The 13,266-nt window shown below is 37.3% G+C and overlaps 1 protein-coding gene across 1 annotated transcript; it reads right to left on the reverse strand.

Moving 5' to 3' along the window:
- Window positions 1-7,712: 7,712 nt before the first annotated feature.
- Window positions 7,713-11,821, reverse strand: LOC108326080 (cell division cycle protein 48 homolog). Its single transcript, XM_017559348.2, has 9 exons — window positions 11,665-11,821; window positions 11,399-11,564; window positions 11,087-11,315; window positions 9,864-10,630; window positions 9,544-9,765; window positions 9,351-9,422; window positions 8,984-9,265; window positions 8,461-8,820; window positions 7,713-8,186 (listed from the first exon to the last, which is right to left on the reverse strand). Exons 1-9 carry the CDS (start codon window positions 11,691-11,693, stop codon window positions 7,884-7,886), a joined length of 2,430 nt encoding a protein of 809 aa, XP_017414837.1. The 5' UTR covers window positions 11,694-11,821; the 3' UTR covers window positions 7,713-7,883.
- Window positions 11,822-13,266: the final 1,445 nt, after the last annotated feature.

Below are 13,266 nucleotides of genomic sequence, written 5' to 3' on the forward strand. Positions count from 1 at the left end.
GTATATTTTAAATTTCATAGTGTTTTATATTTATTATTATTAAATATTGAATTAGTTATTTGATTTGAATTAAGTATTTATGAATATATAGAAATGTAATAAAAAAATGTATTATTTAAGAATTTGAAAAGTTCTAATATTTAAGATTTTTCTAACTCGATAATATATAACTTTCTGTTTTAAAATTAACTGATCGAACTAATTGTGTAATTGATTTCAAATTTAAAATAATCAGAAAACTAGGTATCAGAAAAATATAAGTGAGCGAGTGTCTAATTTAATGGGATAATGAATTGGATTACCTTAATAATTCTGTATATTATAGAATATTTGAGATACATTTTAGAACTTTAAAATCACTTAAAAAATGGTGAAGATGGAATTCAGTTAGAATATTTTAATAATATATTATTTTAACTTTTTCTTAAAAAAAACTTAAAATATTTGTCATTTTCTTTTTATTCTGCATTTAAACTTACTCTTACTAATAAAATATAGAAGAATATTATATTTTTTATTTTATTTTAAAATCAAAATTTTAATGAATTGAATATGAAATTAATTCAATGTGTTAATAAAATTATTGAAGATTTAATTAGTTCTTAGTTATCATGTGATAAATATGAAATAATAAGGATAAGATATATAAAATAAAAAATAATTAAATTTTTAATATGTTTTTTTATTTTTCATGTTAGATATATTCTTTATCAAATATGTTGATACGTTTTCCAAACGTGACTTAAGATGTCTTTAGTAGGAGAGTAAAAATATTTTGATGCTAAAGTTCATAAATTACAATGAATAATAACGTTATAATAAATAAATCTATTGACATATAATATTTGTATCGGTTTTGTAGGTTTATCTTGTTTTAGGATTTTCTAACTTGTTTAATTACTTTTAAACTATCATTATTTAGTTGTAATTTATCTTGCTCCTACATGAATATTGGAGCGTCTCATCCCATGTTGTGGTGTTGGTTGAGGTGTTTTTGACCCTCTAATTTATAATGACATGTAGACTAAGGTGTTCTCTTCTCTAACTTACTAGTACATTAGTTCCAAGGGCTGAGACATCTTACCTAAAGTCTTCTAGTAAGTGACGTAAGAAAACATCATTTATCTTGGTATGTTTGGCCCTCTAGGGTATGTATGTCAAAATGAGCCAACTCAATCTATTTTAGCCCGACTTGTTGATGGCCGAAAACAAACAGATCGGGTTGAGCAAACCTGCATCATTAAAATGGGTTGAAAAATCAAACTCGTCCCATCTCCATATACAAAAAACAAAGGTATCAAATCCATTCTCTTCACAGCTCACAAAATTCGAAATCTACAAAAATTTCAATCAAATATAACGATTTTTTTAAGAGTTTCAGTTAAAATTTATATTCTTTTTTATAAAATTATAATTTGAATGTGTCTTGAAAGAAAGAAATAGGATTGCTTAGAAATGTAAGTATGAAAAGATACTAAGTAAGAGTTATCTCAAGATTTTGTAATTAAAAAATAATTTTGGAGAATAAGATCATGTGCAATTTATAGGTTAAACCCCTTCATTTGTCCCTATTTTTGTGGGTTTTTCCCAGTTTGATCCCCGTTTTATTAAAATTCCCAATTTAGTCCTAAAAAATGTTAATTTGAGTCAATTGGGCCCTGCCGTTAAATTGGCTAAACGAAGTTAAGTTTTTTATGAGATATGACATTGACGTGGGCCATTTTTTGAAACATGGCATTCTCATACCTTATACATAGAATATATAATTAAAAAAAATCTTATTAAAATACTCAGAAACTTTCCCTTGCACTGTCAATTTCTAATTAAGTAACTCTGACATCTGTAACTCAGAAACCGCTTTAATGATAACTCCTCCAGTTTCAGGAATCAAGATATCCCTCTTGTTATGTTCATCAAGCACCACTAACCTTTCTCCACAAATCTCCTTTGCAAACCTCAACCGAAAATCATTGGCCATATCGAACCATTTCCCCAGACACTCCAATGCCACCATCTCAATACTCTGGAGAGGTTTAGAACAAGTGGAGTGTGCCTTTGGGTTCGCTGAATTTAGGGTTGTTGGATTGGGAATGAGATCGGAAGTGAACCCTAGATTAGTTTCCTGATAGACTATTCACGCAAATCATATTTTATTTCCCCCCAAATCTTTGAGTTCCTTTCTCGCGGACAATAAGTTATCTTCCTCTCGTGGCGACGGCGAGACTGAAGGCTGCAAATGCCGACATCCCGGTTTCAGGCAGTGACGTTCGCAACAGCATTAGGTTGCTGGTTTGTCGCCTACTACAGGGGAGAAGAGGGTGACCGGGGTTCTTTACGTCTTTTGTCACGATGTCTTGGGGTTTCATGGCGGCTTGCACCTGTTCGTGCAACAGCGTTGACGAGACGGAGGAGGGTCGTGTTGATCCTTATTCGCAAGTTCAGATCTGCAAAAGTTGAGTTACGGTGGCACTACGCCACGGTAGTCCTCATTCTCGCGACGGTAGACGCACTATTAGTGGTGGCCTTCGTTTTGTTTTTTCTGGTTTCCTGTAGGTTGAATGTGTGAGTGGGTTTGGTGGTGGTTTCTACCACCAATGGCGTCTTGCGAAAGAGGGAGAAGAGGTTTAGGTTTTCCGATTCAGATCTGGTCTTCTCTTGCTTCTGGTTGGTGTGATGGTGCTCGCACTTGGCCGCGATGTGGTTTCTGTTCCGATCTAGTTCTCTTGTAGATCTGGGGTTTGATTTTGGATGTTACGGGATGTCGGCATTCGTTGGCTGAAGGCTTCGCTATAAGGTGGCGACGGCGAGACAGAAGGCTTCGCAATGGCATTACTGCGGTGACACTAGGGTTTGCTTGCGGCGGCTAGCGTTTCACTCTTGAGGAAAATTAGGGTTTCTGTTGTTGGGGAAGATGATGTTGATGTGACAAAAACTGGCCATGTCGACATCCTATCTCATAAAAAACTTAACCCCTTTAATCCAATTTAACGGCAAGAGTCCAATTGACTCAAATTAGTATTTTTTTTAGGACTAAATTGGAAATTTTAATAAAATGGGGATCAAACTGAGAAAAACCAACAAAAATAAGTACAACTAAAGGGGTTTACCCTAATTTATAATATCAAGACGAAAATAAACTTTGCAGACTATTTTGAATGATTATTCCTCTTGAACATATTAAGTGATGAAGAACAAAATTATTTTTTTAATAGATGGTTATTGATGTGAATGATTGCTTTTTTTTTCCTAAAATTATAGTACAAAAGTTTCTCTGGTGGTGTTATGTATATTTTTTTAATGAAATTTGTTAGAGATTCTGGATTTATTAATGTAAAGAAACTAAATTGATGAGATTTAGTTAAGAGAAAAAAGTTGGGCATTACAGGAAGAACAGAGGAGAGAGAAGAAAAAATGTAGATTCCTTTGCCACGTCAGCACAGAGTTAACTCTTTTCTGCCAATTTAATGGAAGGGACTTGATTGCTACAATTTTTACTATTTTGGGACAAAATACATGCATTTATAAAAGCGGATACTAAACAAAAAAAAATCTCTCAATGTAGGGACCAAGTAAACAATTAAGCCATTTTGTTTACTTTACATTAGAGAAGCCTTGTTTGTAGAGTTCGTCATCGATAAGGATATATCGAGCGACCTTGTTCGAATTGATTGAGCTTACCATTTCCTTCTCTTCTTGCTTTTTCATGAAGGCACGTACCTCCTCCCTCCAATCTGGTTGGGTGCTGTAGTGACGGACAATACTTTTATGGTAGGCTTCGTGAAGCACTAAAGAGAGTTGTCCCTTCTCCTTATCGTTTGCCAGCTTGCATAGGGCATATGCTCATGCGCTCTCCGCTTTGGGGATGTGCCTTACCTTTTCCTCCTTGAAGCTCTTCAACAACTTAGTGGCTTTGTAGAAGTATTGTAACAGGTGATCGTCCTTAATTTGAAAATCATTGCTTGTTTGTCCTATTGTCAACTGAGAATCTTACTGACACTTGATGGTCGGTGCACCCAAGTCTTTGGCATAGGCAAGACCAACGATTAATGCTTTCTATTCAGCCTGATTGTTGTTAACCTTAAACTTCAAGATGGTCAAACTGCTTCGCAGCGATATCGTGCAGTCACTCAAGGACTACCTTAACTTTGCCTCCCTTCTTATCCGATGAGTCGTTAACGTACAACATCCAGGTTTAGGCGGGCTTACGTCTTTTTGAGGGTAGCTCTATTGCAAAATAAGCCAAGTGTTGTCCGTGCACTGAACTGCGCAACTCGAAGCGCATCCCGAATTCCAGTAACTCCGTTGGGCAAGTACGACCCTTCCTGCTAGATCAAGTTTCCTCAAGATCTTTGCCACTAGGTGATTGATGTGAATGACCACTTCATGACTTTGAAAGTACGATTTTAGTCATCGGACGACCGTTAGCAATGCTAGTGTCACCTTCTCTAACTAGGCGTAACATATCTCTGGGCCCTGCAAGACTCGGCTGGCGAAGTACACCAACTTGAACTCTAGAGTTTCTTAGATTTCTTAGATGAGTGCGGCGTTGATCGTGATGTTGAACACGGCTATTAGTTCAATCCCTTGAACCGGTCAGGCCATTACAGGTGGACTGACCAAAATTCCCTTAGCCTCTGCAAAAGCGGACTCACATTGCTCGTGCCACTTATCAGTTGTGTTCTTCTTCATAACTTTCAAGATAGGCTTTATACGTTAAACTAGGGATGAAATGTGATAGGGAGATCAACCTTCCTACAAACCATTGTATCTCCTTTAAGCTTTGGGGGCTTTTCATCTCAAGGACAATTTTTCATTTGTTTGGGTTGGCCTACATGTCGCGAGCCGTCAACATGAACCCCAAGAATTTCCCTACAGCTACCCCATTCATTTTGTCGGGTGAAGACGCATCTCATACCTACCCACTTGTCCAAAAACATCCTCTAAATCCTAGACGTGATCTTTTATCGACCGGTTACAAACAACCATGTCATCCACATTAACATCCATACACAGCTCGATCTGATGGCGAAAGACTTTGTCCATCAACCTTTGGTTGGTGGCTCTTGATTCTTAAGCCCGAACAACATCACGTCATAAATATAATTTACCTGCTCAATGATGAACATCGTCTTTTCCCTATCTAAAAGATACATGAAAATTTGGTTGTAGCGGAGGAAACATCCAAAAACTCAGCACTTGATGGTTAGATGCTCCATCTACCAAACCATCTATGCTCGGAAGAGGGTATGCGTCCTTTAAGAGGCTTTGTTGAGATCAATGAAGTATGTGCACATTCTCCACTGATCGTTCGCCTTTTTCACCATTACCACATTGACGAGCCAAATAGTTTATGTGACTTCCTGAACAAATCCAGCCTCCAAGAGCTTCTTTACTTCGACATCCATTGTCTTTCTCTTCTCCTCTTTGAATCGTCTTTTCTTCTGCGCCAATGGACATTCCTCTTTGAAGAGAGTCAACTTGTAGGACATCACACTTGGGTGAATACCCAGCATATCCGTTGTTGTCCACGTAAACAAGTCATCGTTTTCCCTAAGTGTTTCAATCAAGGCCTTTTCTTTCCATTCTTCCATATTACCTTTAATGGAGGTGGTTTGCTCTCTAGAACAAACAACCTTACCTTCCCCTGAGGTTCCATCTGATCCTTTGTGTTTGTTCGAGGGTCCAAGTCAACCATAACCACCTCTAAACGTTTGACCTTTCAGGGGGACAAAGGGCTCCACCTTTAGACTTGCCATGTAACATTCTCGGGTTGTCTTTTGGTTTGTTTATACGATGCATATGGTCCCTCGATCAGAAGGGAACTTCATCATTAGATGTGGGTTGAATAGATTACTCTTAGGCATGGTCACCCAATCAACATGTTGTACAAGGTGTTAGCCTCCACCAATAGGTATCTCATCCTTAACTCCTTGGTGTCTCGTCCCACTTTGAGGAACTTCCTCAAGTCCACATATATCTCCTTATGTCTACCTGTTCCCTTGCAATTCCCATTATTTTCTTGTTGAAGGGGATTATCAAATCCTCGGACAAGTCCAATTTTAGGACATCTTCCAATAAAGGATGTTCACGAAACTTCCCTGGTTTGATGAGCACTTTGCTAACGCTATACCAAGCGATTTTAACGGTGACTACCATAGGATTGTCATGATCTAGGTCAGGTGCATGCAAGTCCTCGTCGAAAAAAATAATAGATAATATGGATCTTGGTTTCTTGTCTACAAGGTAGTCGGTCTTCAGGTCCTTAAGATGCTTTTTACGTGTGCCTTTGCGACTCCTAAGATTGTATTTATGTAACCGCGTAATGGTTGGTCACGCCTCTGTTGCAGCTCCTTACAACATCTATAGTAGTGATCGTTCCTACGAGGAGGATGCTCAGAACTTCCCCTCCATAGGAGACTTTTTTCTGGCCACTCTACATTCACGTACTTCTGTAAATGCCTTACCTGAATCATCTCCTCTATTTTGTCACGAAGGGTAGAGCAATCCTTCATGACATGCCCAAGGTTTTGATTATATCGACAATACTTCTTTCCATCAACATTCCTCAAAGTTGGCCTTTTCTTGATAAAGGGGAGGAGGTTTGCATTGAGTACTTCTACCAAGATCCTCGTCCTAGGTGCGTTCAAGGAAGTGTACTAATTAAACTTAGGCACCAAAAAGGTCATTAGGTCTAGACATACCCCCTTCTTTCCTACCCCAACTGGTTTCTTAACATCCTTTCGCTCTCCTCTGGCAAACATCGCAGCAGCCTTCTCCTACTTCTTGCAAAAGACGTGCATGTCCTCATAAACTCGATTGTCCTCTCTGTAACTCGTCCATGGTTTTCAACAGCCTAGAACACAAAGTTGTTAAGGATCTCTTACCTGCAGAGCGATTTTGTTAAACTGTTCCAGAAGACTTTAGCAATTCATCCTTCCCTTGCTAGATACTGATTAGCGCAAGGTGTGTCAGGCTTCGAACTCGGCTAGAAGTGTGTTGTTTGCCAAAAAGAGAAATTTTCATTCTATTGAAAGAGTTAACTAACTCATTAAATAAGAAAGTACGTTGACGGCACAGGTTTTCGATACACTTACCATAAAAACGACACATATTTCACTTACCAATAATATAAAAGGCAAAATACCACGTTAAAACATCTGTGTAAAAGAAATTAAGGAAAACCAAAATAAAATGAAGAAATAAATACAACAAAAAGAACGAAGAAAGAAATCAAGGAACATAAGTAAAAACGTTTAGATCTCACAAATATCAAGGTGTAGTGACTAAAAACAGATTTTATAGCATTCAAATATATCAAGATAAACAAAAAATCTTCTCTTTTTCTTTCAATTCTTCCATTAACTCAAAAGATTTGCAAAATGTATTACAAGACCGACAATTTGACACATTGAATAATGTCGTCAACATACATTTAAACATACACACACACACATATATATATATATATATATAAAATGTACTACCATTTGACCAGTTCAATGAATGACATCAAATATCATACTATTCCTCCGTATGCAATACGCCCTTGTTGACATGAAATATTTGTTTTGATTTGACAGTCAAAGTCACCATAAGTTTTAGAAATTTTTTGTAGACGATACAGTGCATGAAACTCACTCAAATAAGTTACTAGTCTTAAATTACTATAAATTCAAATAAACCTAAGCTCTTTAAAATGTCCTTCAAATCCCTTTTTGAAGTCCAAATAAATCCACTTTCAAAGAGACTTACACCACAAGAACTAATGCCTTTTAAGGGGGACAACAATAAATCCAAAGGAAGCCTGACTTTCATACAGAAAAGGAGGCGTACATAAATTAGAAGCATTACTTCTCATGCTTCAAGCAAAGGCAAAGATAGGTCTAACTGTAAAGATCATCTTCATCAGCTCCACCAGCACTTGCAAAAGGGTCTGATGCAGCGCCAGCACCAGCACCACCAGCGCTGGCATCTGAAAACCTGAACTCGGATCCAAACCCTCTTGACTGCTGCAATGTCTGAGCAAATGCCTGGTACTTACGAATGTCAGCATCACTTACACTCCTTCGTGCATATTTCATCGACTCCTCAAAATGAGCTGCCTTGATTTCAGCTACCTCTTCCTCTTCAATATCCTCTTCCATTGCCTCAGGGTTATCTCTTTTCCTCCTCTCTCTCTCAATGTCCTGCCAAGATAATACAGTTCAGCAAATTGCCTTCAATCTGAACTCGGATAAAAACATTTTGAAAAGTGATAATATCAAATTCTTAAAAAGGCTTGTTTTGACGGTCGCATATTAATTGTAATTTATCAAAAACCGTGAGAATAATTAAACTAACACAAATTTATTATTTCTAATACTGAAAACTATTCAAAATTTCTCACATATTCTTTAATTGTCATTGCCACGGCATAGTAGCCAATAAATAACACAGAAAAAGGTGTCCTTCAAAGTATACCTTCTCAATGTTCTCCCTTATAGCATACTTGCATGCACGCTGGCAAATTTCAGTGATATCTGCACCACTGAAGCCCTGAGTATACTTGGCCAGAGCTCTAAGGTCAACATCTTTTGAAACAGGAGATTTTCTCAAACAAGCTTTAAATATCTGATGACGGGAATCCTCATCTGGGAGTGGGATATAAATCAATTGATCCAGACGGCCCGGTCGCAGAAGAGCAGGATCTATAATGTCTGGTCGATTAGTGGCCCCAATGATGAACACGGTTTTCTTTGCTGACATACCATCCATCTCTGTAAGCAATTGATTCAAAACCCTGTCAGCAGCACCACCAGCATCTCCTACGCTGCTGCCCCTCTGCAAGATTAAAAACATGCAAGTTTTAAACACAAGTGACAAGAAAAGACAATTAGAGTAGTCTTCTAACTAATCAGCAGGGATGTAAATGCAACAGTATCCTTAGATACCGGTAACTTTTGCCGATGCCATGCCATTGCTTATAGTATGGTATGGTACAAACCTGAGTTGCAATAGAGTCAAGTTCATCAAAGAATAGAACACAAGGAGCAGAACCACGAGCTTTATCAAAAATTTCCCTCACATTAGCCTCACTTTCTCCAAACCACATGGTAAGTAGTTCGGGACCTTTGACACTGATGAAGTTCGCCTGGCATTCATTGGCAATAGCCTTTGCCAAAAGGGTTTTACCACAACCCGGAGGCCCATAGAAAAGAACCCCTTTTGAAGGTGACATTCCAAACTTCTCAAATTTCTCAGGGTGTTCCACTGGATATTGAACAGTCTGAAAAAAAGAAAATTTATTAAAGCCAATATTCAAATGAGAGAAAACATGTAGAGATATATCTCAATGCAGTAGCTCAACTTACCTCTTGAAGTTCTCTCTTCACATTCTCAAGACCACCAATATCTTCCCAGCTGACGTTGGGCACTTCAACGACCTAGTCCATTAATAAACCAATGTTTGCAGATTAAAGTTTGAATAGTGTGATCACACCAGCGTCAACCAAGGAGGAAATAACAAGAGGAGAAAAAACTATGAGAAACTAGTAAAATACTTACTGTTTCTCGGAGAGCAGAAGGATTGCTTGTTCCAAGAGCAGTCTGGAAATGCTCATTTGACACTGCCATTGAGTTTAGTATCTCAGCATCAATGGACTCATCTTCCAAGTCAATGACGTCCATTTTCTCTCTGATGCATTGAAGTGCGGCTTCAGTACACAAAGCAGCCAGATCAGCACCAACATATCCGTGTGTGTCCTTAGCAATCCTTTCTAAATCAACCTGCAAATTATACATCGGACATGTTCTCATATTTCAGACATTCATATCAAACCACGACTAAAGGGAGAAAGAATTCAATCTTAAGAATTCAATCTTACATCATCAGAAAGCTTCATATTTTTTGTGTGTATACGAAGAACCTCAAGGCGACCAACCTCATCTGGAACGCCAATATCTATCTCCCGATCAAACCTACCAAACCTCCTAAGGGCAGGGTCAATGCTATTGGGACGATTTGTGGCTCCAATAACAATTACATGGGCACGTGATTTAAGACCATCCATGAGAGTCAAGAGCTGGGAAACAATTCTCCTCTCAACTTCCCCGTGAGTCTTCTCCCTCTTTGGAGCTATCGAATCTATCTCATCAATGAAGATAATAGAGGGTGCATTCTTCTCAGCTTCTTCAAATGCCTTCCTCAGATTGCTTTCACTCTCACCAGCCAATTTTGACATGATCTCAGGACCATTAATGCAGAAAAAGAAGGCTCCAGTTTCATTTGCAACAGCTCGAGCAATCAAAGTCTTACCAGACCCGGGGGGTCCATATAGCAGAATTCCTTTAGGTGGCTTAACACCAATAGATTTGAACAACTGTGGATGCCTCAATGGCAGTTCCACCAGTTCCCTAATCTGTGCCATCTGCTTTCTAACACCACCAACATCGTCATAACCAACCTCGTCTAACCGATTCTCATCTTCCCTTTTAACAGGCTCTCCCTCACAGAAGATCTCAGTATCAGGAGCAACAACACAATACTCTGCAGGATCGGTTTCAATAACCTTGAACTCTACACTTCTCATCCCACCTCTCACAAGAAACAAGTCACCTTTCCTCACTGGTCTATATGCCTCAAGGAAATAAGCTGGAAAAGTAAAACAGGACTTAATGTACATTTGAGTTAACTTATTTCTAGAAAAAATAATTACTTGATTAAGCACCGTCCTCACAAAGCTTATAACTAAAAAAAAAATACCACTCCCTCATAGTTTGCAAATATCGCAAGCCCCTTACACGCTTAGTATTCGTAACAAAAATAATGCAACACAAATGCATGTCCAGCAGGTGAGGTTCAATGAAGAGATTGGTTTCTTTAATTGTTTCGTAAGCACTACTTATTAAAACCCACTTTGATAAACTTCTCCGCAAGTCATCAGTTCTTCGTTAAAACCCTGTTTGGCTTAAATCGTGCCCTCGATTCATGCTATCTTCTTATTTAAGAGAAAAGTTCATCCACACAGAACATAAGACTAATAATTTTAAGAATGATATAAGGATTTCCAAAATATGATATAAAAAAAGAGTATGCATGTGCACTCACGCTTCAAGTAAGCATCGAAGAGATTCCCAGTAACGCCCTCAATGGTGTCATCGACGGGAAGAATGTGCACTCTCTTTCCGTACTTAACATCAGGGCATGCGTGAACGGAGACAACGTCACCGAGTCTAACCCTAAGGTTGCTCCTGACGACCTTGTTCATCCGTATCTTGGGCTCCTCACAGGTATCATCGGCAAGGGCAATACAGACAGTATCCTTTCTCTTCTTGCCCTAAAAGACAAAAAACAACACAAAATGGTTATAAAAAAATTCCACTAAAATCCAAACTGAAAACCCTTGGGTGGTTCGTTCACCTTGAGAAGAATTGTGTCTCCGCGGAAAAGCTGGAGCTTATCCATGGTATCAGGGTGGAGCGCGACGACGGAGTTGTCATCGTTTACGGCTTCGTCAACGACGAGTCGGTTGGGCGCCTTCTTGCGCTCCAAGATCGCAGTACTGAAATCTCTCTTTGTTCCCTTACTGAAGAAAGAAGAAAATAGAATGAATTAGATTTAGAATCTGTTGGAAGAGAAATTAATCGATCGAGTTCTTGAGATCTGAGGAGAAAGCAGAAGCTTACGCATCGGAGGACTCGGGTTGGTTCGCCATGGAATTGAAGAGAGTTGAAAGAGAATGGGAAAACAGAGGGATCTGAAATTGGGAACTTTGGTAGGTCGCTGGATATTTATAAAGCGGGTAATTGGGTAAGCTTCTTTTCTTCTCGCCCAAGAAGCCTGCTATATTTACTTCTGAATTTAGGTATATCGAATAATCGAATAATCGAATAATAAATAAATAGTAATAATTATAATAAATTTATTATTTAAGAATTTCGAAAGTTCTAGAATGTTTGAGGTGTTTGTTGGAACATACTAGTTATAACTACATGGTAAAAATATTATAGATATGTCCAGTTTAAAAATTCTACTTAAAAAAATGTGAATATATAATTTATCATATTTTACTAATTATTATAATAAAAGTAATTATGATTGTTAATTGATATAAAGTTTCAGATTAAAAAAACTCAACCTGTTAAATCAATTATTTATTATGTATTTGAATTAAAATAATCACAAAACTAGTATTGAGAGTAACTGTTCCAAAAATCCAAAATATATATATGACATAATTTGGAACTTTGAAATTGGTTAGTGACTGTGAAAACCAATTCAATTTAAATATATTTAACAATATATCTTTTTAATTTTTATAAAATAAATACAACTAAAATAGTTTTCATTTTATTTATAAGTTGTTTGTCACTCATTAATGGTATAGGTATAATTTAGTAGAAAAGTATTATCTTGAAGATATTGGATTCATCTAACTTTGTATAGAGGTGTAAAATATCACCTTAAATAATTCACTCGAAGAGAATTACAAAAGACATGTGAACTCTTCAACCATCGTCTTTTATCTATGAGAAATGTCATTGAAAGGATGTTTGGTGTTTTGAGAAAAAGATCTCTCATCATTGCAAGTGACACTGAACCTTATTATTGTTTGGATATAATGACAAACATTATGTTAGCTTGTTGCATCCTATACAATTTCCAACGTGGTGTGGACAATGATAACTCATTACTTGATGATGTTGAACACAAGTTGATGGAAAGGGAGATGAAACGACGTCTTCTCAAGTTCTTGAAGACTATTATATGATTAGTTGTAGCATTAGGAATGTTATAGCAAAAAAGATGAGGTGAGATTATCAAAACTCATAGATATTGTACTTCATTGGGTTGTTTGACTATGTTATTTCTAATGATAATGCATTGTTTCTATGAATATTTGAACTTAATATCATAAGGTTTTTTTGCAATTAGGTTTGACATGAATAGGACAAAGAGTGTTGCGGCGAAGTCATCCGACGAGACTAGGGAATTTATGAAATGGACTGAGGACATTGAAGAACGACTTCTACATGGAATGATAGAAGAATCGTGTATGGGAAACAAGGTGGACGATAGTTGGAGTTACAAAATATAATGTCAAAAATAGGCAAAAAGTATTGAAGGACAAATAACGTCAAAGAGCACATTATGATGTTGGAGCCAAGAATATCATATCTTATGCCCTAACTTTGGATAAATTTTACAGGATCTCATGTTAGTGAATCAGCAAAAGAAATGTGGAATGTCTTGGAGGTGACACATGAAGGTACAAATGAAGTCAAGAG

Source organism: Vigna angularis, chromosome 3 (assembly GCF_016808095.1).
Source record: "Vigna angularis cultivar LongXiaoDou No.4 chromosome 3, ASM1680809v1, whole genome shotgun sequence".
In the NCBI taxonomy this organism is placed as follows: Eukaryota; Viridiplantae; Streptophyta; class Magnoliopsida; order Fabales; family Fabaceae; genus Vigna; species Vigna angularis.

Coding starts and splice junctions, on each gene's coding strand:
- LOC108326080 (XM_017559348.2), bottom strand. CDS start 11,693: ATGGCGAACCAACCCGAGTCCTCCGATGC. Junction 9,423..9,543: donor CTTCTGCTCTCCGAGAAACA/GTAAGTATTTTA, acceptor TTAATGGACTAG/GTCGTTGAAGTGCCCAACGT. Junction 8,821..8,983: donor TTGACTCTATTGCAACTCAG/GTTTGTACCATA, acceptor TTAATCTTGCAG/AGGGGCAGCAGCGTAGGAGA.